Source organism: Agelaius phoeniceus, chromosome 16 (assembly GCF_051311805.1).
Source record: "Agelaius phoeniceus isolate bAgePho1 chromosome 16, bAgePho1.hap1, whole genome shotgun sequence".
NCBI lineage: Eukaryota > Metazoa > Chordata > Aves > Passeriformes > Icteridae > Agelaius > Agelaius phoeniceus.
The window spans coordinates 3,451,006-3,475,862 of record NC_135280.1 but is presented as its reverse complement, the minus strand read 5'-3'; the positions used below and the strand labels follow the sequence as shown (position 1 = coordinate 3,475,862).

At 55.3% G+C, this 24,857-nt stretch overlaps 1 protein-coding gene across 4 annotated transcripts in view; it reads right to left on the bottom strand.

The window, feature by feature from the left end:
• Nucleotides 1–21,002, bottom strand: part of TNRC18 (trinucleotide repeat containing 18) — a 54,949-nt gene extending 33,947 nt beyond the window's left edge. For all 4 annotated transcript variants that reach the window (XM_054643981.2, XM_077186966.1, XM_077186964.1 and 1 more), the window contains exons 1-3: nt 20,738–21,002; nt 4,136–4,261; nt 1,916–3,730 (exon numbers count right to left, since the gene is read on the bottom strand). In XM_054643981.2, coding sequence (XP_054499956.2) covers nt 1,916–3,730; nt 4,136–4,261; nt 20,738–20,939 — 2,143 coding nt within the window. In that variant the 5' untranslated portion in view covers nt 20,940–21,002. The remainder of the gene's footprint in view (nt 1–1,915; nt 3,731–4,135; nt 4,262–20,737) is intronic.
• Nucleotides 21,003–24,857: the final 3,855 nt, after the last annotated feature.

The following is a 24,857-nucleotide window of genomic DNA, read 5'->3' as shown; positions in this document are numbered from 1 at the left end:
CAAGGAGAGCTCTAGTGTGTATTTCCACAAACCTGGACAGCCCATGGGTTTTTTGCTGTCAAGTCTACAATTCCCTCAGCTTTTACTGTCAGAAGGAATCCAGGAAAAAGACAACATCTCTCCCAGCTCCTTTCCCCAAGGCTCCTTCCACGGGCTCCAGGCAGAAAACAAAGATGCTTTAAAACCTGGCACACAGCTCTCCCTCCCAAAGGACTTTCCAGGGTCACCACATCTCCCTCACAGCCTGCCAGGACACCACGTGCAGCCCAGCCAACCCCAACCAGCCCCTCCCTGACTCACTGAATGATGCCCCACACAGCCTCTGTTGCTCACTTTTACTCCCCAACCTCCACAGCACGGGGGCTCACCAATCCCTCTGGAGCCCAAACATCTTCCACTGCCTTTCCTCCAGCATTCCCTTTCCATACCCCGTCCCAGGTTTTTCCCCTTTGGAGCCTCTTTTCCTATTTCTTTTCCCTAATCAATGCCCAGCTGTCTCTTTGGTGTCAGCAATATGGAGCAATTCCTCAGAGAGCTCACAGCCTCCCTTCCTTCCTTGGCAGAAGGTGAGTAGACTCCCTCCCCCAGCCTTTCATTAGAAACGCATTATTTTGTTATTTTATCATCGCTCCTCCCTCTCCCATCTACACTCCTTGTGCTCCATTATTTCTAGACGAGTTTATCATCTTTTTTCCACCCCCCTCCCTCCAAACACAAACACTGAAGGACCTTTAATTCCCGCCCATCCTCCATCCCACCAACAGGACAGTCCCTTTTCTGGACAGAACGATGATTGTCCAGACAGTGAATGATCATTCTGTCTATATATATGAACATGACGCACGGACTGCATAGAAAAATTCAATCAGTTATGCATGGAGGAAAGGCTTAGGTCCGTTCCCTTGACAACCAATGCCCAGTACTAAATACTTGCATTTTACTTGCCAAATACTACAGATTAGCCAACTAAAGCCTGCTTTCTCCTTCTTAAAAGGTCTAAACATTCAAGCACCGTCCACTCAGCGCAAGCAAGCTAATGTTATTAGACGAATATCTCCTGGCACACAAAGGGGGGGCAGCATTTGGGGGGCGAGAGGAGGAGAAAAGCAGTCTTGTTTTCTGTCTGAAAGCCAAGTGCATCACTTAGCAACGAGCCCAGAGGCCTGCCAGAATTCAACCCTTGTTTGCAGCCTTTTAGTTCGGCTCAGTAAATTACATTTAACGCAAGCTGGGAGCGTCTGGGACGATTGAACGGCTGAACAAACAGCTCCCTGTGCTGCCCACGAGCTCCTCGGCCAGCTCCCGGCTGTGGGGAGGGCTCTGGGAGGCGATGGGAATGGGGAGAGGGGCTGCTGCCCCTGAGGGAAACTGCTTCTTGCCACTGAAGTTTGGGAGAGGGGGGCAAAGGCAGAAAAATGGGGAAGGCAAGGGCTAAAACTGGAAAGGCGAGCATTGCTTGCCAGCCACTGGCTTTGGCATCGCTCCTTGGCACACCAGAGCCCCGTGCCAGGCAGCCCCCGGGTGTTATCTTGCTATACAAGTCAAGCAGAGAACCAAAATGTCTCTGGTGCCACGTCCCTCCTGCCAGCAGCATGGCTTAAATCAAAATCATGAGATTACAACACCAGCACAAAGGTGGTTTGAGAGGTTTCTCTGTCACTCCCTTTGCTAATGGACCAAAGGGAGCAGGATTGTCCTCAAAGGGGATGGAAGTGGGGACAGGGGAATGACTGCCTCTTGCATATGGGGTTTTGCTTCCCACTGTGGTTTGTAACATGTCCTTGGCTAGCAAGGGAGGGAAACACAGCTGAAGATGTCAAACTCAGTTCATGGCACCCAGCCTGCACTGGGTGGCTCCTCTTCCCAGGGAACAGATCCGCCAGGGAAGCCCTGAGACAAGCCCTAGGGAACCTACCTTTGATGCTGCTGAGAGACAGCGAGCGGTCCCGGTCTGCCAAGCTGGGCCCCAGTTTGCTGCTGCTGCTACTGCTGCTGCTGCTGCTGTTGTCCTTCTGCCGGGCCACAGCCACAGCAATGCCCACAGGCAAGTGCCTCACCTCCACCTCGCCCTGGGAGCCGATGCTCTCCCGGCCGAAGGATTTGGCACTCTCAGGTCTCTCAGGGTCCCTCTTTAGCTGCTTCGCAGGCTGCTGCAGCAGCAGCTGCTGCACCTTGGAGGCTCCCAGCTGTGCAGAGTCCAACTTCACGTTGCCCAAGCCCCCGAAGGGGCTCTTCTTGCCGCAGCTCTGCCGGGACGCCGTCTCCTTGGCAAAGCTGCCGCTGTACTTGATGAGGCTCTGCATGGCCGAGCCCTCGCCGTGCGAGGCGGGGTGCAGCACGTCTGCGGCGCCCCGCGAGCCCACCACCGAGGAGCGCGGCAAACCGCTGGGGTCAAGGTAGACCTTCTTGGCTTCCTCCTCCACCCGGCTGACGTGGTTGTGCTGCGCGGCCAGCACCGCCATCTGCGTGGTGGCAAAGTTGCCCATCTCAAAGGGCTTCCACTTCTGCTCGGGCGGTTTCAGCTGACCGTGGTCCAGGTGCTGCCGGGAAGAGTCCAAAGTGCCGTAGACCTTTGCTGCTTCTTTGGAGCTGGATCGCTGGAAGCGGTCCCGCTCGCAGGGGCGATGCTCTGCCTCCGGACTTGGCTTCAGCAAATCCTTGGAGGCCAGGAACTCCCTGCTCTCCGGAGAGCCCAGCCCCGGCCGGTTGAGGAAGGGCTCTGAAGTGACCTGTCTCTTCAGTGCCATGGAGTTCGTCCTGATCACCGAACCCTTCTCTCTCAGAACCTCCATCCTTTTGGCATCACTGTGACAAGAAAAGTCCTGGGACAAGAGTGTGCGGGAGGCATCTGCAAGGCACCGCTCCGTGGGTGACTGCAGCACCCCCACCTTGCCAAGGTCCTTGTCCTTCCCCTTGTTGTCACGGGCCTGGGAGGCGATTTGGATGGGCCCGCTCCTCTCGTCGTAGGCTTCGACCGAAGGCACGAAGGTGGGGGCGATTACTTTGTGCTCCCTCCCCAGCTCCTTGGCCGGTGGGAAGATGGTGTACATGCTGGAATGGACGGGCTGCGGAGGGAATGTTGTGGCTGGCGTCATCTTCCCCGTCTGCGAGGGGTGTGGGGATGGACAGCTACAGGAGATGTGCAAAGCGCCCACGGAGGGCAGGAGGGGCTCCCCCCGCTTCAGCCGCTCCGCGTGGGCGTGCGCAGAAGGCCTCATGTTCTCATCGTGCCGAGCGGGGTCCTTGGCACAGCGGTCCTGCTCGGCACCCAGGACCTTCAGCATGGGGTCCCCGCCGCCGTTGCAGTTGCTGAGGGAAGAGCTCTGCAGCGGGTTCTTGGACTTGGGTTCCCCGCTGCCTGCGCCCCGATTTGGCATGTGCTCAGCCAGGAACGGCGAGAGACGCTCGCCGACCTTCGCCGCCTTCTCCACCACGCTCACTTTCCGGTCGCTGTCGGGCTTGGTGTCCTGTGTGAGGTCGACCACACTGCGGGGTCGGGGCTCCTCCTTGGGTTTGCTCTCCTTCTTGGCAAAGGGCAGGGGCAGATCGCTCCGGCATGCCCGCTCCTTCCCACTGGGGTCTTTCAGGCCTTCTTTCGAGCTCTTGTGCAGCTGCCCAAGGTCCTTTTCCCGGAGCAAAGTGCTCGACGTGTGGCTGCCCACGGTCCTTGAGAGGGGAGGCTGCGGGTGCAAAGCGGACTGGCCTGCATGGCTGGACAGGTAGAATCCATCTGCAGGGTAAAAGCAACCAAAATTATCACAGGCTTCCAACCCCTTCAGTCCTACACAGAGACAGGCAAGAGGTGGCAAACCAGGAAAGAATGGATTTCACAGGTATCTTAAACAAAAATGCCTATGGCAAAGGGGACCAAGCAGGTTCCTCCATGTGGGATGTTAAGACAGCCCTGTCTTATGTATACTGGGGCTTCAAGGAGGAACCTGGCCAGCTTTCCTACAGGACAGCCACATCCAAAACCCTGGTAACACTCAGCCCAGGAAACATCCCAGGCTGACCACCTGAGGTGGTTCCTGCTCTTCACTCCCAACACTCCAGCATCCAGCAGCTCCAGCAGCCAAAGAAGCCCAAAGGACAGGGGGGTGACCAATGGGAAGGGCACACAGGGTCCCAGACTCACCTTTCTGTGACTCAAAGAGGCTGTGCTGTCCCAGCTGGGCCAGTAGCGGACTGCCGGCACTGGGAGGTTCGAGGTGGCTCAGGGGAATGTACGATGGGTAGAGACCGTTAGGCAGATGGGAAAAGCCTGCAGGAAATGGGAAACAGAAGAGGGAAACATGTTTTATCCCAAGCAGCACGCCGCCTTGGAACGAGCCCCGCAGGAGCACAGACTGTTGTGGCTGTCGGTCCCTCGCACGCCAGGAGCGGCAGTGGCGGCGGGGACACAGGCGGTGACACACAGCACACACAGCCCAGGGCAGGGACCCCAGCTTGGGGACCCCCCTTCAGGTACTGACCCCCCACTACAGGTCCCGCAGCTCAACCTGGGGCTCCAACTCTGCAGCAAATAGAGCACGCTGCTTCCTGAGCAGAGCCTGACACCTGAGGGCTCCGTGACCAAACCACCTGGCTGATAAGATGTTTTATCACAAGTACAGAGACCTGTGGGTGAGGGCACTCCCCAGCATGCTTCCAGAGCCATGATAAGACCTTCTTGCCAGCACGGCTTTGCCAACACAGCTCATTCCCACTACAGGTGCCCAGTACTGGGTACAGGCTTTGGGAAAACATGAGAGCATCCTCCAGAGCAGCTCACAAAATGCACAGTTTCACATATCCAAACTCAGCATCTTATCCCAGAGGAAGGCAAAACAGAGAAAGTGTGACAACCATCCAGGAGCTGATATGAAAGCAGCATATCCTCATGATGCTGCTGCCAGTGGTCTGAATGTCCTGGACACTGGGTCCCCAGCAACACCCTCATGCAAATCGTCCTCATCAGCATTTCCTCAGTGAATACAATCACCATAATAGTGGTAATAACACACACTATTGGCTACAGGCAGCAATTCCTCTCCAACACTGCCACCAAACGACACCCGCGCAACACTACAAACCCAACCCTCCACCAGAATCAGCATCCCAGTCCAAGCCATAATTTAAAAACTGATTTAAAGCCATCAGGAGTATCTGAAGGAGCCAGTCAAGCCCTCTGCAACCCTCCTCCCCTCCCCTCACCCTGCATTAGCAACCAACTTCCCCCAAATTCCACGATCCCACTGAAAGCAGCCAGGCAACAAGTTTGTCAAGAGTCCAGCATCCAACTGCCTCAAAACAACATCACACCAAAACCCAAGGGGAGACGGAGAAGTTCAGTCCCCGAAGCTGCACGTGGAGCACCATCTGCGAGAGCTAGTCAATATTTCACATTATTTAGACAGCCAGGATCTCTTTGGCGTACATGTTTGCATGCCGGCATATGTGCCTCACCGCCGCGGTGCTCCGCGCAGCTCCTGGCCCGCATCCATCACCCGACAGATCCCAGCGGCGTCACCCAACACGCCAACCCTGCAGCAGCAGGACCAGGGGAGCTGCTGTGGCCCTGCTCTTCGACACTGAGCTCGTTTTCCCAGCAGGTAAAACCTGCTGTTTAACCCTGAGCACAGCGCTGCAAAGGCGCTAAGTGTGCGCGCAACATTCGGGCCTCTCCTTGGTAACCCCAAACTCTCCACACTGAAGCATTTCCAAACACTTTTTCTTATTCCAGAGCTGGAGAGAGGTGGGTAGAACCCAGCTTAGCTTAGCTGTGAGCAGCTCCATTCCACGCCATATATGCCTCGGCCATGTCACTGTCACCACTCCGGCAGGACTGGGCTGGCAATGAGCCAGCATCTGGAGCAGGAGCCACACATTTCCAAGGGAACACCAGTCCCATCTGGCAGAGCACATGGCTGCAGCATGGCAAAGCCCCTGGAGCACCCCATGCCATAGCAGCCCGGAGGCTCTGGCCACAGACATCCCCACGTGAGCCCCTTCTCCCAGCCAGGCATCAATCCCAGCTGCAGCTGCTCCAGCAGGAGGAAACACCAGCACAGGGAACACAGTGAGACACATCCCGTGCTGCAGACACCACTGTGCACAGATGCCCGTGGCATGTCCCCACTTGCATGTGGTGGAAGGACATGAAGCCACCTGCAGGGCTCCAGGGAAGGGACACACTCCAATACTGCCATCAGGAACAGGGACACCTGCACAGAGCTTAAGTTACTGATACCCAAAGAGGCATTTTGGTACCAGTTACATCCCTGGTCCTATGAGGGCATCTCCCTGCTTTCAGCATCATATCCTGTCCAGGCTCAGTCCCAGCCCCAAACGTTCTGGGGCTTCCTCCCCAGTCAGCATCATCACATCCTGCGACAGTGACCCAGCCTCAGCTTGGGGCTGCAGGAGGAGGAGGAGGAATGCGAAGTGTCCAAGATGGGAACACTTGGTTTAGACGGACAGGTTGGGAAGCTAGCAGGGCAGTGCCACCATGCCAGCTGGGAAACAGCAGCAGAACTGAGCTGATGCCACCAGCCAACCGCCAAAGCCACCTCACACCTGGCAGCTCTTCCCAGTAACACCCAGAAGCCCACAGCTGCTGTTCCTTGGAGAGGCATAAGCCCAGCACAGGAGCTCAAAGCACATTCCAAAGCTCTGCAGGTTGAGAAACTGAGGCACAGGCAGGTGCAATGACTTGGTGCCCCATGCAGCTGACCAGCAACAAAACCAAAGAACTGCTCGAACTCCAGCCTCGGGTCTACCAGCGACACTGTTTTTCCCCTTGCAAAGTGCCTGAAGAAGCTGCACAGGCTGTATTTACCTGGCTTCTTCCCTGCCAGAAATCAGAGTTGGAGTAGGGAGGAGGAATCCGACCCACAGCTTTCCTGGGGATGAACCCAATGCAAATCCAACCTTGAGGCACTGCCAGAACATCCCTTCCTCCGTAGAGCCCTCCAGCAGCCACGCTGACAGGCTGCTGGCGTACGACTCACACGGAGCCCAGAACCTGCTGCCCCAGTGCCCTGGGCAGGACCTGGAGGTGAAGCTGCTCCTCCATGTGCTGAGGAGCTGCGCTCGCAGGAGGCGGCCGCGGGTGAGTCGCTGCCTCCTTGGATCTCTGTGCCAGAAAGCGATGCCAAGGGGAGAAATTCTACCGCAGTGAGCAACGCACAGCTCACCCCAACCATGGGCATCTGCCAGGAGAAAGGGAGGGGAAAAGGGGAAACCACAACCATCTCCATCTGCCTGGGGCCAGAGTGTTTGCTGAAGCAGCACAAGATCCGCTTTGCCCACGGACACGCCAACAGGTCTCGGCAGGCTGAGCCACGCTCCTCCAGCTGAGCGCTTGCCCAGAGGCGGTCTGGCACCGCAGCACAGGCAGGGAGGTGCGAGTTGGCAACGCTGCCAAGCCCAGACTGGCTGTGCCCCCACTGCCCTGCCAAGTTACACCACGCCAAACACATGCGTGTGCCCATTAGCTCGGCCTCTGACCGCCTGGGAAAAGCACCACCAAAGCTTTTGTCATGCCAGCAGGGACACACATGATCCTAAGCAGCCCAGCTCTGGGGGTAAAAGGGTTCAGGGCACAGAGATGGTCCCTCAAACCACTTTATCCCTATAGCCAGCAGCCAAAATGCAACCCCTGTGATGCTCCAGATGCTGCAGTGGATGAGCACACCTGCCCTCCTCCCTTCCAGCTCCAAGATTATAAAACATATCTGTTTTGCACAATTGAGACATAAATCACTAAGGGCTGTTATTAGAGGAACTTGGCGGGTGCAGATGTGTCAGCCCACTTGAAAACATCTTCTTCATCTTTGCTCAGCTCTCCAAAACGGCACGGGTTCGGGGGAAGAGGTACGGCCTCGGGTGAGTCACCACCGAGAGGGGACGTGACCGATGGGGAGATGAGATAGCAGCGACCGCACAAACCACACACCAAACGTCTGGAGGCTGGAGGTCACGCTGGGGGAAGTGGGAGGGAAACAGACCCCACGTGCTCAGCCCGCTTGGGGTTGCCAAAGGTCCCTGTGAGGAGGGAGCTGACAGAAAGCACCGCCAGGCAGAGCTGGGGGAAGAAGGCGGGTGGCCATGCCTGCAGCAGAAGGGGCTGCCACTGGTCACCAGGAGTTTTAAACCTGTGGGGCCTTCTCCAACTTGGCCCCTCACACTTCAAGCCTAAAATTCGGTCCCAGCTGGACAAGTCAGTCAAGCCCGGGTTGTGAAAGAGCCAGACCGGAGGAGGGCATGCTGGAAGCAACATGCTGGAACTGAACATACCTCCCCCATGGACATAGCTCTGGCCAATGAGCCAGGCTACACGCCTGAGGTGACACGAGTGTGTGCCAGCACTGGGAAAGCTGCTCCACCCCTCCTCAGCTGTAGGTGACTGGCTGGCACCTTCAGCATCCCCATGCTGCCAACATGCTATAGAGGGGACAGCTCACTTGGACACCCACAAAGGGTGAAGGGCAGCAAGTGGGAGCAACACGGAGACACCACTCAATGGGGAATTCACTCTCCCAGTCTGGTCCCATGTTTCCAAACTAACCAAGAGCACCAGCACACCAGAGAGAAGCAGCATCCACAAAGCCACTGCTCATGCCTCGGGACAGCTTTCCAGTTGGAAAAGACCTTTAATCAAGTCCTGTTGGCTGGTGTGGGATAACAGGTGGCCACGTGCACTGCTGGCTGCAAAGCACACCCTGAAGCTGAGCCCTGGGCACAAGCCATCCTTGTCTGAGAAGCCACAGCCCTGGCACCGGAAGACCAGTAGCCTCCAGCACCCCGGGAGAAGTGAAGTAATTCTCCCCCATCAGCCCCATCTGCCCGTTATACATTTCTGCCACTTATGAAATATTTCCAACTGCCAGCATCTCTCCCCATCCTCCCTGGGCCATGATGGATGAACACATTGCCAGGACTCAGGCTGGCACCACGCAGTGCTCTGCAAGGGGCTATGGCCACCAAAGAGCCTGAGCTATAAAGCCTGACCCCCTTGGACCCTCCAATATGAGCGCAGCAGGGCTGGGAAACACAGCGGTGAGAATTTGGGTTTATTTCCATGGGATGTTTTGAACTCTGGGCACTCAAGGGAGATTTGCAGCCCGGCTGCAGCCAGTTCTCAGCAGGATGCTGGGCACAGCACAGAGCAGGAGCTGCAGCCGCCCTTGGCCAGGAACACAATCACCTCTTCCCCAGTCCGGCCCGCAGTGCCTCACAGGCAGCCAACTGGGACAACAGTCCACACCACAAACAGCTGGATAAATGCTTACGTCCTCCCCGGCAGGGAGGGAGGGAGGAAAGCAGGGAAGGTCCAAGCACAGTGAGTACCTTCCCACCACCAGCAGGACGGACACCACACAGCTGCCTGTGCTTACCACCATCGGTGCATCCCTTATCCTCTCCCTGTACAAGCAGCAGATTCCCAGGAAAGACTTTCCGGGCTCCCCCTCCAGCAGCACACACCTCCCCATCTCTGCCCCGTGCAGCTCGGTGAGGCACAGCCGCAGCAATTCCGCATGCACACATTTATGGCTGCAAACAGCTGCGAGCTGGAGTGCTGACAGTGTAAATCTTTGCCACCTCCTCCCCTGCCTGCCGGGGCAGCTCCAGTGACACCAGAGGCACCGGAGCCGCTTTGACTCTGTGCCATGCACGAGACACCAGCGATACGAGCCCCTGAACATGCCGGGCTGAAACCAAAGCTCCCGGATCAGATGTGCCTGGACTCCAGCGGTGGCTGGTCCCTATCCCTGTCCCCAGCAGCCACAAGCTGCTGTCACAACCCACCACTCTCCGCGCCAAAAACCGCCCCAAAAGCCGTATTTACACCCCATGCCACGGGACTGGCAGTAGCTTCAAAGCCCTAATTTACAGCCTCAATTCTCTGCATCCCCTGAAAGCCTTCGATCCCATCCCCGGGATCCAGAACAGCCAGGGCAATTTAACTCCCCATTTAATCTTCTAAGGGCCCTGGTGAGCTCGGAGACAGCATCCTCAGGCGGGGGGTCCACACTCCCAGACTCTGCTGGCTTGAACAGCACCGCGCCGCTTTCCTTCAGCTGCAAAAATCACTACCTTAAAAGCCAAGGCGAATTCTCCCTCCAGCTCAGCACATCCCTCTATTGTTTCTTTTAATTTTATTTTATTCCACGTGGGAATCTGTGTCCAGGCTGCTTTATTTTTAAGTGGCTCTTGCTCAATATTTACTATCGCTCGCAGCTGCGTCAGCGCAGGAACACTGCGCGCTCGCGCCAGCTTTCCGACCAGCCCTCCCGCAGCCATTCCCCCCGTGCCCGTGCCATGCCATGATTTTCCTGCCGTGTCACCCTCCTGGTGAACCACCAGCCCCCCACAGCCACAGGATACTGAAGGGCAGGGTGTCAGCACAGGGCATGGGAGGGTTTCCTGCTTCCATGGAAATAAATAACATCAGGGTGAGCTCTGCCGCTCACCTCCTCACCCAGGAGCTGGAACAGCCCCAACAGCCTGGAGATGGCAGGGGAGGAGAAAATGGGAAGTGGCTCAAGGGACTGGTGCTCATGCCTGGTTCTGCTCCAATGTCCCGGAGACTTAGTTTCCACCATGCAACCAACTAAAGGCAATCCAAGGTATGCCAATGCCTCAGGAAAAGGACACCAACAGGACACTCTGAAGATCCCCCAAAAGGTCACCCACCATCTCCCCATTAACAGCATCTCCATGGGGACAGCAAGAAGCCACCCAGGTGGGGACACAAATCACTCTGGCAAAGTGAAGGTGGCCTTTCCTCACACTGGAGGGGTCAGGATGGAAACCATCCCAGTGAGATTCTCGACATGATGTGCAGCCAGTCCACCCAGCCTGAAACACGAGGTCTGGGAAGCAGCGATCTGGTCCCACGCTAATCCTGACACTCAAACCAGTGTCAACAATCCTGGGTCACTGCCAGCTGCTACAGCAGAAGCCTCTCCCACATGCCCCCAGCCTGAAATCCCCCACCACATCGGATGTCTCTCCTTTTCCACTGGCATAATTAAACCTGACACCCCAACAGGGGTCCACCAAAACCTCCAGGTCCTCACTACACAACCACACAGCTCTCCTTAAACAGCAAGGAGTGACACCATGGAGTCTTCAGCAGCACATTTACTCAAATGCCGTATGGAAATTGAAAAAAATAATAATTTTAACTCTCAAACTGATTAGCAGAATCCCCAGGAATGCAGAACCTGGCTGCTAGATTGCAGCCTTGCCTTTCTCCTGATTTTCTAGGACAGCATGAAAATGCCTTTGCTCTGGTTCATCCTTCCATCACATTGAAGATTCTTTACCCACTGGTGTCCAGCACAGGGGCCCTAAGGCTGACTCTGCTCCTGGCACTGGATGCACACTTTTATTACAGGTGCTCCCCCCTCCTTCCTAAGCACAGAAATTTAACCCATCCCATTTTAATTTTTTTTTTTATCACCCAAACTCAGTGCAGAAGATGATACAAACAAGTGAGCCCCCCCTCCCTGAGCCCTGCCCGCTTATTTAACCAGGCACCACCCACGCACTGTCCGTGCCTTCATTAGAAAAGAGCTCGTTACCCTTCCCTGCCAGAGCCAGGCAAGCTTCAGGAGCTCGGTGGGGGAGGTTATTGTGGGATGGCACCAGCGCTGGTCCCCACATCACCTGCACCGAGTGCCTGCCAGAAGCAATTAAATCAGCCTTCAAAGAGAGATCCCAGCTTTCCCAGCACCATTAGCCGTGCCCTGGAGGGAACACGGTCTATTTTCAGCCACAATGACTTAAGATCAGGTCACTAGCAGGTTAAATGGGACTGTGCAGCATCATCTCCCTGCCCTCCCATTGAGAAATTAAACTGCTGTGTGATGGGCAGCACCAGCCCTGGACACACACCAGGTGCCCACGGAAAGGTAAATGCCACCTGCCTGCTCCTCTCCTCTGCTTCCCATCACTGGCCACAGACACCCACTGCCCTGGCTGCCCTACCTCTGCCTGGGGTGGTGAGAGGGGGTTCACAGCAGGATCCCCCCTGGGTTCCTCCCTGCCTGTCCTCCTGTCCAGCACAGCGACAGCTCACAGCCAGAACAGTCCCACCACACCCAAGGTCAGGAGTGCTGGAAGGAGCCTCAGCACTCTCCATCCTGCAAACCCAGGCCAGTGCTGCTCATCTCACCCCTTCCTCCCCGTGGCCCAACTGCAAGTCCCCAAGCTGGGGACTGCCCCAGGCCACCAGTTCCACCAGGGTTTCACCACAGCCACCAGCGAGGTGGCATCTCCCTGCAGCAGCTCCATCTGCTCCGCTGGTGGATCCCACCACCGAAACCCAACCAGCCACCCCACCACGAACATCTGGCGGGGAGGTGGCAGCTGGATGTGGGTTTGTTTTGCCTCCCAGGCTCCTGCCAGGCGCAGTCAGCACGAGCCGGGATGACTCAAAGCCCGGGAGACGCAGCCTCCGCCGCTGCTTATTTTAAACCCTCTCGTCTGCAAAGCGGCTGCTGCGGCTCAGCACCTCTCGGGGTGCTTGGCAAAGGGGGTGGCACTGCGAGGCAAAACTGAGGCACAGCCCCACAATCAGACCTGGGCACCACATCACCACTGCCTGTGTGCTCAGCAGTCACTGAGCTCAACACAGGGGGCCAGCAGCAAGAGGGGATCAGCTCCGAGAAACAGCCCAGGGCTGCAGCAAGGACATTGCCAATGACCCAAACGAACTCATCAGCTCGGGCTTCGTGATTCCCCTTGGATACAAGCATAGCCAGGACACAGTGAGTGCATGGTAAAGCTGGATGCTCCCAGATCAGGATGTGCTGCTCTGTGTGCCACAGGAGTGAATGCATCCCTCTCCCAAAGCCCAGCACTTACTTAAACAGCACCTGCAGGGACTGAAACCACCCTGGGAAAAATTCAGCGATGGGCTGCAGGTATTTGGGGGTGGAAGAAAGGGATCCACACACAGATCACAATCTCATAACAATCTTTTCCTTGGGAAACCAGGCTCAAAATCTCAGCCTCTGCCAAGCTTCTCCTCTTGACCCCACACTCAGCTTTTTCCCTTCCAGATGCTCCTGCCCTTCCCACACTCTCTTGAACATTGTGCCATGTCACCTTTTCTGCACCAAAAAAGCAGTGAACCATGAAGCAAAGGTGTATCTGTGGCCAGCAATCGCCCAGGACCCCACACCTCCCCACTGCTGATAATGGGAGATAAATGCATGGGCAAATATTATGGCAGTGTGGTTTAATTCCTGATGAATTATGCAAATCTGCATTCAAACTGAAGTGAAGCCCTTGGGCTCTTGACAAATTGCCAAGCTGGCCCCGATGACACCAGGCAGGGAAGGCCGGCCCTCCATCAGGTGAGGCACTACATGGGTGCCCTATATATGCACATACACACACATATGTGCTAGCATATGTCAACCAGGGAGACCAAGGAGTACCTGCAAAAATGGTCCAAGAGTGACTTTTGCACTTCTCCCTCCTCCCAGCTGCATTTAGTGTATCCAAAGAAGGCCACCAAGCTTTTGTGTCCTCTACAAGATGGAAGCAGCTTGGGATGATGGCAAGATTCAAAGCAGGACACAGATAAAATCCACCATGTCCGGGGGACAGGAGAGGAAAGCCTGAAACACTTGTGCCAATATGACTGTCAGCCTTGAAGCCAAGGAAAGGAAGATGTGTCCACAAAATAGTCACAGAGAGGACTCATCTGATGAAAGTCGGAATTTCCGATCCCACACAAACCCCGAACATCCATTAAAAGTAGCAGAAGAATTACTGCTTTGTGTCACTAATCTCATTAGGGAGAAAGCCCTGCTGCAGCTCGGGATTGCAAAGGGAAACCCCGGCACGCCGCACACTCCAGGAGCCTGGCACAGCGTGCCCTGCCCATCCGAGCAGAGCCGGGCTCCACAGGCAAGGCGCCTGCACCCTTCCTTACTCACCCGCCCGGGTCTCTCCTCGCTGGAGCACTGCCTGCCTGGCTTGTGTGTGACACGGCATGTGGGATGTCCCCACACCCAGCAAAGCAGGACACAAACACCGGGATGACACACACTGCCTGGCGATAACACGGGAGCTGCTTCATCCACACACACGCTGCCTGCGAGCAGCACGCAGCCCAACCCCTCCAAAACCCTTCCTCCCCAGCACAATGGCCACTGCTGTTAATATTTTAAATATTTTTTTTAATTAAAAGCAATTAAACCAAATGTGTTAAAAGCATATTCAAGTCACAGGGAATTCTGCTGAGAAGGGATGGGGGCATGAAGGGAATGAGGGGCAATGCATCCAACTACCGAAGGGATGTTGGTCTTTGCTGGCAGGGATGCATCAGGATAAGATGGATGGAGGCAGAAGCAGCAGCAACCTTTGCAGAAGTTGCCGGGGATACAGCTCCAGAGAGACAGAGCTGAGTGCCTTAAAATTTCTGTTATTCCTCTAAAAAGACATAATCCCTCCTGAATACTGCTCCTTCCCTTGCTCCAAGCCCACCATGTTTGGCTTGCCTGCCTGCATCCAGCTCCCTCAAAATGGCTCTTTGGCCACTGCTACGCCGGCAATAAAATTTATTCCCAAGGTCACTTCAATCCTTTTGCCACTATTTCAATCTGGCTGGATTTAAACAAAACCCAGCTTCAGACACACTGAACCCCCCCGCTCAACCCCTCCTTTCTGCCCATCACTTCCCTGATTTAGCGCTGCCAAACTCTCAACTACCTTTCGCTTCCCATAACCGTCAGCAGCAACAGCTGGAGAGGAAAACGGGAGCATATTGTGCACCCAGCAGCTGATCCTGGCGGCGTGGGGAGCGAGCCCAACTGTCACTGCTGCACCGGGGGCTCCTGCCACGCGGCCCCAGCCAGCGCCCACCGTGGGGACCGAGCTAAAGGGGCTGCGTGGTTGCCGTCCCCCTGGTGTTTAAGAGCTGGGGAGAAGCAAACAATAAGCAAAGCAAATAAACAACAGAGAGGGACGGTAGCGGTGGGTGAGTGGCGATGCCTGCAGACATCCAGCTGTGGCATCCCGGAGCGAAGCCAGCCAGAGACACAGGGCTGGGAGGAAACCGCCAAATCCTGGTGGCGAGGGTGAGGCAGCCACACCGGAGCGGTCCCCTCCCAAACTTTGGATTTCAAAGAGCATCCCCAGCTGGAAAAGCCAGGGACAGGCTGTGCAGCTGGACACGGCACTGCTCCCTCACCACGGCTCCAGTGGGCAGGGAGCTCAGGGCTCAGCTCCTCCATCATGCCTGTATTTTCAGGTTGTTCAGGGCGCAGCGTGCTCTCCGTTTCAGCAGCGAGGCTGAACAAAGCACTCCCTTGTCCTCGGCACCTTGAGCAGGCGATGCTGGATCGCGTTACCTAACCCAGACCAACATCTCCTCGTCCCGGCACGGCAGCTTTCGTGTCAGCACATGCCAGGCTGGCCCCGATTCCCTGCACCACCTCCTGCCTGGAGCTTTAACTGGACCAGTTTAGTACACGGTGAAAACACACGGGGCCTTGTTTGGACTCGTCGGGCGCTAACCCCAGCTCGGGGAGGTGATCCGACACCCTCGCGCCGGTCGCAGCCGCGGCCGAACCGCGAGGCGCTCACCTGGCAGGCTGCCATAATGACGTTAATTCCCATTAACAATGTTCATTTCCATATTCATCAGAAGATGGTGAAATGACAAGATGGGGGATTATTTACTATATAATTATAAACTAATTTCAGCTTTACCCTGGGTTATCCTAGGAAGGAGATCTAAAATTTCCCTTACGAAAGCCCTGCTCTGCTAACCGCGTCTGCAGTGAGATTAATTCCCAGCGATTTCCATTTCTCCAACAGCTGTTCTGCTGGGAAAGAGCAGGAGCTTGTCCCCAACACCAGGGACCTGCCCAATGCCCCGTGCCACCCCCGGCTAGGATTTCTAGTGCCGGCTCTTCCTCCAGATCAGATTTTCTCTGGCACACCATCAGTCAGGGATGGGACCCGTGGTTTTCCAACCCTACCAAGGAGACTCTGTACAGGGTAGGAGGCAAGGCTCGCTCCAAGTGGGAGAAAGGCTGCTAGAAACCACACTAATAAATGACACCAGCCTTGTGTTACCAGAGGCAGGGACAGACTCCTGCCCATTCACCTGGGAAGGTGTTGGAAATCCTCACACTGCAGAGGATCCCACAGGACCTTGCTCCGAGCAAGTTTACATCACCACATTGGCCCTTGGGCTCTTGTCCACATTCTGAGCCCAACATCCCTACCAGCTACCACTGCTTGGGATGGGCACTTCAATGGAGCGTGCAGCACAGGCTGGACATTCCTTCCCACTGCTCCTGAACGATGGAAATGCAACCCCACAGCCCACCAGGACCTTGGGAAAAATCACTGGGACATCAGAGAAACACAGCAGCTCAGGGTGGGAGACTCCCAAAAATGCACAAATCCACCACCATTTCAGCCCAAACACCGCTCCTGCCTGCCTCACAGCCTACGAGTTGGCCGCCAGCCCGAGGGAGCTGCAGGGACATCACTCCATGGCCGAGCACTTCCTCCACCCCCGGGGATGCCGGCTGTGAAGAGCGGAGTGTGACGGGACCCAGCACAACATCGCTGCCCAGCACCACCTCCCCGAGCCCCACCGGGACAGGCACACTCCCTGCTCTGCCTGAAAACAGGTCTCAAAAAGCATCTCGTTTCACCAGGGCCCCAAGGGAGGGGAGGCATCCTCCCAGGCAGGTCTTCGGGCTGGCCGCATTCCTCCCGGTGTTACACCGAGCCCCTGCCCCAAGGAACCCCCTGCACCACCCCTTGGGCAGGCAGGGAGGGGGAACCACGATTTCAAGGGCCATTAAACACCGATGGTATTTTCCTTGCAGCATCAAAACAGGACCAAAAAGAGCTGTGCCAAACCAGAGGCAAAATCCCGCCGTGGGTCCGGGAGCCATCCCGCTCAGAGAAACACGGAGCAGCGGGGTAAGGATTGCTCCAGTGCCCAATCCACGCTATCCCAGCCTCTCTATCAGCAAAGCAAGTTTAGCATGGATGCAGTTTGATGAGTGAATTGTGCTTCCACTGGCATTGCCGACAGCAAGGCCTCCTGCAAAATCTGCGGGCTCAGCAGAAGCACCATTTTGCCATTATAAGGATGGCTACAGCAGGATTTTGCTGGCACAGCAGCGCTGTCCTGGGGGATGGAAGGGTATTTTTATTTATTTTCCTATTCTCCTACCTGGCCCAGCTGTCTGGAAAACTTCTCCCTGGGCACAGCAGGCCTGGAAGCAAGGACGGTCTCCAATCTGCCTTAAATCCCTGCATTTGAATGCACTTGCTAATGTGAAGTAGAAAAGCAGGGAAACCAAAATCTCTCCCCTCTGTCTGCCTGCTTTCCGTCCAGCCACTGCTTTGGAGCTGGATTTAGTCAGCCCTGCTCATAGTGGTGTGTCCCTTTTCCTGACCACTGAAAAGTGTTTCTGAAGCATACTTCAATGGAAGAGACTGAGCATCCTTTTATACAAACACAGATCTGTTCCTGCAGCCCCCCCCACCCAAGAAAAGATGCCTCAGCACAGAGCGAAAAGCACATTTTTATTAATTACTATTAATATTATTTTAAATTCTGCGAGTCTTTTTTTGGGTATGGGTGATCCTTGCTCACACACAGCCCTGCTGCTGCCTGGCAGGGACACGGTACCAGAGCAGCCCTTCACAATTGTGTCCAAGGGAGCCTTTTCCACCTTCCCCAAAACACAGAGCCTGCCAAGAACAACACGCTCCTCCGGGATGGAGCACAGACCAGGACCCAAAGACAGTGGCATAGGGAAGGAACAAAACGATAAACCTCCCTATTTTGAGCTGCTGCAGAGCAGAGCGAGCCCTTGCTTTAATGGACTCGGCTACCTCATTCCATCAATTGCAGCCTTTTTTTTAAGCCTTCCAGCAAGCTCCAGGCATGAAATTCCATTGCAAACAGTCCCTTTCCTCCGCTATCCCTCTGCAAAGCCCATCGGGGGAGCACCCCCTGCCCTCCTCGGGGATGGGGAGATGGCGATGCTCCACAGTACAGGGGGGACAGGGAACGGCATCCCCGGCTCAGCTCCCGCCTTGGCCTCCAGCTCACTCCTCCCTCCTTGCGCTTCCAACAAAGGGGCTTCTGTGCCTGTGTCCCCCCCGCCCACACGGCAGCGGAACATGGAGCAGAAATCCCCACCATGGAGCAGGAATCCCCCCGGGAGGAGCCGAGGGTCCAGGGGTCACTGGACACAGCCCAGGCGCCCGTGCTTTGGCGCTGGGGCAGAGCCCGGCTGCCGGAATGAGCAGAAGGTACGGGAAAAACAAGGAGTCGGTGCCGGCCATAACTGGATTCTCAAATATGGCCAATCGTGCTATTTTTACAGGGGCGTATTTATTTTCGGAGGACGCTGGGACGGATTCAAGAGTCTCTTTCTTCAGCCCGGCGGTATTTAAGGATCGGTTTGAACTGGCTCTATTTAAAGGCTTCGCCTCCTGCCCACTTTTCTTAACCCCTTGCACAAGCCTTTGCGTTCCACCCCTCCTAAAAACAAAACAAACCCCCCAAAAAACACAACAACAACAAAAAAACCCACCAAAACCACACACCAGCAGCACTGCGAACGCAAACCTACAAAGGGCCCCTCGGTAGCAGGAAGCAATCATCATTTCAGGCGATATTGTTAAAGCCGTAAAAAAACAACAACAACAAAAAAATATCCCTGCCTATCCCGCTGCTGTGGTTTAATGGGAGTTTCAGCTGTTAATTGTACAGATCTTTTTAATGGAGTTTAGCCTGACTGGGAATTGCCGTGACAAAGCCGAGCTTTGCGAGGATCGTGCCGGGGAGTGGACGGGGAGACCGGGCACCACTGAGGTGCAGGGACAGGGGATTTCAAGCAATTCCCAGAAAAAGGAAAATAAAAATAATTTTAAAAATAAAATAAGAATGCGGTAAGAAAGAATTGGAGGTATCACACACCCCACTCCCTCTGTGAGGGGACCCAAATCTGAGGCTTTCTCCCGGTGTGGTAGGAAAGCTTCCAGACGGCATCACGGAGCTTGGTCAGCTTGGAGAGACCAGAGCTCTGTGCCTCCCTCCTGACCTGCCTGGATTTCAGAAAAGGAAACTTTGGGAGGAGAAATAAAACTTAAAAAAAAAAAAAAAAAAAGAAAAGAAAAAAATTACCCAATAAAAAATAAGAATAATTTAAAAAATACCAAGAACCCCCACTCAGATTGGCTTGAGATTGTCCAGATGAATTTTTGCAAAGATCATATTCTGCTGCAGTAGGAGGTGGACGAGAGGGGGAAAAAAATAACCGGGGGGGGAAAAAAAAGGAGGGAAAAAAAAAGACAAAAGGTAAGGAAAAAATAAGGTGGTTGCCCATGTGCTTGGCTTCATAGCCCCGCTCGCTTTACACCTCTCCTCTTAGCACCTGGGAAATTGGCACTGCCACCTAGTCTAAAACTAATAAATCTTTTTCCCTCGATTCAGGCTGCTTCCTTCTCTGCAGATGTTGGCAATCAGGTTTGCAAATTTCAAAGTCATTCATCCCGGGCGGCTGGGAGAAAAGCAGGTTTATTATTGCAAAACCTGTCACCCTCCCAACGCCTAAAGTAAACTCCGAGTCACCTCTCCACGCCCAGGGGAAAGAAAGCGGAAAAAAAAAAATTAAAATAGAGCCAGGGAGGGAAATCAAACGGTCAGAAATCCCTTGTGTCCTCCTACAGGACCGTGGGCAGGAGAGTGCGGCAGCGTCCTCCCAGCAGCGCCGGACTCTGCGAGCCGCTGGGAAAGGGAGCTCGGAAAAGGGGAAAAAAATGAAAAGCCTCCAAAATCCAAAAGTAATTTAAACAAATAAATTAAAAACTGACTGTGGGGGAAAAAAAGAAACTGCGTATATTTCAGCGTCTACTCTTTATTTTTTTTTTTTTTTTATATAATGGATATGCAGCCGTGGGGCTGCCCGAGGATGAAATGCGTCGAGAAGGGGGAAAAAATTTAAAAATTCAAGGAGGGAGCAGTCACTGTACACTGCATGCAAGCTTTGTTCGCGGGTTTAAAAAATAAGAATTGCGGAGAAAAAAAAAAAAAAAAAAAAGGAAAAAAACCATCAAAACCAGCGGTGCCGGCAGCGCTACCCGGGGGCAGCGGGACCTCAGCGGGGCTCGGGCTGCACCGGGCAAGAAATCACCAAAAGAGCCCCATTTTACCCCTTTTTCCCAGCCCAGAGATGTTTTATTTGGCTGTTCGGGAAGCGCAGCACCGGGCAGCGCAGTCCCGTCCTCCGCAACCCGATCTGCGCCTCTCCCAGCTTTCCCGAAAATCGGATTTATTCCCCGGATTTATTCCGCAGCCGCCGCGGCGGGGATTTTCCTCAGTGCCAACAAAACCGTACGATGCAAGGGGGGAAAGGGGGGACTTCTATCGGATAGGCGCGATTTTTTCCCTGTATTCCCCTATTTTTTACTCCATTCCCTTATTTCTCCACCATCACCCTATTTGTTTTCGTACTTCTTCCCCACTCCCCTATTTTTTTTTTCGCCAAATCAAAACCACGCGAAGCAGAAAACACTTGGGCAAAACAAGCAAAAAAGCACCGAGCGTATAAATATAGAATTATCACGACGATGTTTATATTTTTTTTTGGGGGGGGGTGGTGGTGGGGTGGGGGGGGGGGGTGTAAAGCCCGATCCCGAGTTTGCCGCGGAGGGAAGGCAGGGAAGGCGCGGGGGTTCCGCGGAGCCTTACCCGGGTGGGAGTGGAGGCTGATGCCCGATGCGAGGAATTTTCCGGGCTGGAGGGCGGCGGGGAGCCCGGCAGCCATGGGCCCGGCGGCGGGGGCCAGGCGGCCGGCGGCTCCCAGGCGGTGGCTCTCCATGGCCAGCCCGGAGAGCAGCGGAGGGGGGCCGTGCACCGAGCGGGGGGGCCCGAAATCTCGGCCATCCATCATCCACTCGCCGGCTTCACGGAGTCTCCCGGATCGCTGTCGATGCCCGCCACCGCCTTCCCGCCCCCCCCCCCCCCCGCCCCCCACCCCCCTTCTCCTCCTCCCCCAAAAAATCAGATGGTTTTCAAAAATAAGGCGTCCAAGCGTCCCATGGCGCGGTGCAGGGAGCCAGCCCCGGCGCGGCGGTCTCGGCGCTGCCTGCAAAGGAGAAAAAGAAGGGGGAGGTGCGGTGAGACGACATGCCCCGATACCCCCCTGCTCACAGCCACCCCCAAAAATACCCCCCCAAACCCACCCGCACCTTCCCGGAGTGGAGGGTTGAGAACGGGGAAGAAGCGGGGAGAAAAAAATTTAAAAAATCTAAGGAAAACTTGTGGCAAAAGGCAGGGACAAAAAACAAAAAAAACCCTAAGTATTTAAAAATAGTATTTGAAGAATTTAAACTTTTTTTCCCAAGAGTAGTTACATTTGTCACGGCCGCAGCCCCGGCCGGGCCGGGCAGCGCCCGCCCGCAGCCCGGCTCCGGCGGGACCGACCAGCGGGGACGCGGCACTGCACTTCGCCCCGGAAAGCAAACACATAAATCCCAAAATAACAACCAAAAAAAAAAACAACTAAACCAACACCCACTCAAATATTTCTCTTTTTTTCTGTCTTTCTTTCCCCCCTTTTTTTTTCCAGTTCTTTATTTTTTTTTATTTTCCGCCCTTTTCTTTATTTCTCCCCGCCGCGGGCTCCGGCGGCGGCATCTCTCCGGCAGCCCCGTTTCTCGCTTCTTTTGGAGCTCATTCCCACGGCTCCAAACCACCGACTGGGATTGTTGTTTGGGCTGGGGTTTTTTATTTTTCCTTTTCGCAGCGCCGCTTTCACTCGGGAAAACAAAACCCGTATTATCACTTCCCGGCACAGCGAAAAAAAAAAAAAAAAACCAAAAAACCCCAACCCAACCATATATATATAAAACTATCTATATTTGTACTCGCAGCCTGATGAAAGGCTCCACTCGCCCGCCGTATTTGGCACCGGGATAGCGAGAAGTAATAAACACTGCGGGGATAAAGTGGAGATTCTCCCCTTCCAACCCTCTCCAAGCGCTACCGGAGCCCCGGGAGCCGCCGCTCCGGCCCCGCCGCCCGTCCCGGCTCCCGGGCGGGTGCTCCAGCGCGGGGGAGGGATGATTAAAAAAAAAAAAAAAAGAAGAAAAAAAAGAGAGAAAAAGAGGAGAAATGTAAAATTATACCCCAAAAAATCTCACTGCTTTGCTTTGTTGGGGCTTTTAAAAAATTATTTTCAAGTGGATTTTAAAATTAATTAAACCCTGCCTGCGTGGCTGCTCGGGGCGAGCCTCACCCCGGGGGCTGCGGGAGCGGCCGGATCCCGGCTGGAAAGTCATCAATAAAGGGGGAAAGGGCTAAAAAGGGGCAAAAAGCGGGAGGGATGTGGCGGAAGAGGGGGGTCCGGGGGGGTGGAGGGAGATGGGACCGCCGCCCCGGGCTCGGGGTGCGGATCCGGGTGCGGGTCCTACCTCGGCGCGGTCAGGCCGCCTGGTCGCGGGGCATGGCGGCGGTGCGGGGCTGGGGCGGGGGGTGCCGGCTCGCCGCCCTGCCCGCCGCCCGGCTCCTCCGCTGCTCCGCTCCGCTCCTCAGGGGCAGCAGCGCGGGAGCGACGCGGTGGCGGCCGCGCCATGGAGCGGCGGGGCCCCGCCGAGCTGCAGCATCGCCTCCACACCCCCCCCTTCCCGGGCCGGCCCCGCGCGCGCGGCTCGGCGGCGCTTAAGGGAAGAGGAGGGAAAAAAAAAAAAAAAAGAAAAAAAAAAAGAGAGAGAGGAATACAAAAAAAAATTAGGGAGGAAAAAAAAATTATTTAAAAAAAAAAAAGGGGAGCGCGAGCGCGGGGCGGGAGGGAGGGAGGGAAAAAACGGGGGAATGGGGGAGGGAAAAACGGCGGCGGCGGGGCTATGAAACACGCATTGTTCTCGGCGCGGCGGGGACCGGCCCGCGGCCTCCCTGCGCCTTCCCATTGGCCGGCCGGGCTGTCACTCAGCGGCGGGTAAACAGGCGGCTGTTTCCAGGCCCCCCGCTCGCCCCGCCCCCGGCGCTCCCGCTGCTGTTTCCAGGCTGCCCCCGGAGCGGGCGGGCGGTTGGCGGGGAGCGGCCGCGGGCGCCCCGCGCCGAGCGGGGCCGTGAGGGGGGAGCGCCCCGCGACCCCTTCATTATCTGTGCGGCTGAAATCCTTCATCCCGCCCGGGCAGGCCTGAGGGGGAAGTGCCGCCGGGCCCTCTCCCACGGCCCCGCCGCGGACAAAGCGGCCTTTCAGGGCCGGGGGGAGCGGGGGAGGGTCCCCTGCCCTCCCTGCGGGCCCCGCCTCCCCAAAAATTCAAAAATAGGGTGAAAAGGGACGCTGGGGGAGGAGACACGCACACACTCCCCCCCTCTGGGTTGTGAGCGGGGCGGCCCCCCCAGCACTGCCACACCAACTTTTACTTTTCTTTCCTTTTTTTTTTCTTTCTATTTTTAATTTATTTTTCTCCCCCCCCCCCCCCCATTTTTGATGTGTTTTTCCCTTTGCGCAGCACAGCATTCCTCGGGGAGAAGTGGGGGGGGGGACACCCCATCGCTGCCAAAACCCCCCCTCCTTCCCCGCGTCTTTACTTAATTAAACAAAAATCTGCTTTTATAACGAAAAAGGGGAGGAGGGGGAAAAAATCTAATTTAATCCGGTTTAAATTAAAAGTAATAATAATAATAAAGCGTCCCCCCCCGAGCCCCCGGACAGGAGTTTCGAGGCGCCCACCGGGACATCGGCCAAAAAAGAAGATAAACTACCCCAAAAATCTGCTTATTTTTAAACGTTCCAAGCAAAATCGAGTTCGTCGAAAAGCTCTCACGCTGCTCAAGGCCCTGGTTTAACGCGAAAATAATAATAATAAGTAACAATAATATATATTTATGTTTTTATTTATATTTAAGAGCAAAACTGCGTCAGAGGCGAGGGCTCAAACCCCGCTGCCTCCAAGGGGAGGGCGCTTCTTTTCCCAGTCTCCTTTAGTAAACCAAAAAAAAAAAAAACCGGGGGAATTGGGGGTGAGGGGTAAAAAAAAAAAAAAATATTAATGGTTTGATCGCTTTTATGTGGCTTTAAAAGCATATTTTATAAATGTTTAATGCCTTCACGCCCGGACCTCCCCGCCGCTGTCCCCGGGCCGGGGGGTTGGCATGTCATAAATCAGGGAAATGCTAATAAAAAATAGAAAAAGCAGGCTCGGGCGGGGCGGGAGGGGACGGGCCCCCCCCTCCCTGCAACTCCAGCCCTTCCTCCTCCTCCTCCTCCTCCTCCTCCCCTTCCCCCGGCCGGGAGCCATCTTGTACAGCAGCTCCCGGCTGGGGCATCGCTGCTGCAAAACACCCTCGGAAAACAAAATAAAAAAGGGAAAAAAAATGCTCCCTTCCGATGTAACACACGCTTTTTTCTAATTATTATTGTTATTGTTATTATTATTGTTATTATTATTATTTTTCCCTTTCGGGCGCGCCTGTTTTCCCAGCGTTTTCCCCATGAAATCCCAGCCACCATTGCTTTTTTCCCTATTATTTCCCCCAATAATCCCCCCACCCCTGCAGCACCGCAAATGGGGGGGCTGCGAGTACCCCGCGCAATTTCGGGGGGCGGCAGCCGCTCCCGCATTTCGCCCCGCGCCAAAGCTTTGCCGCAAACAGCTTTTTCTGCAAAAAATACCTATTTTTATTAAAAATAACATCGGGGCGGGGAAGGGGGGGGTGGGATGTCCCGCGAGCAGCCGCACCGCGTTATGCCCCCAATTCCCATTCCCATCCCCATCCCATTCCCGTTCCGATCCCATTCCCGTCCCGATCCCGGTGCCCCGGGCTCCCGGCAGGTTCCCACGGTGCCGCCCGCCCCCGG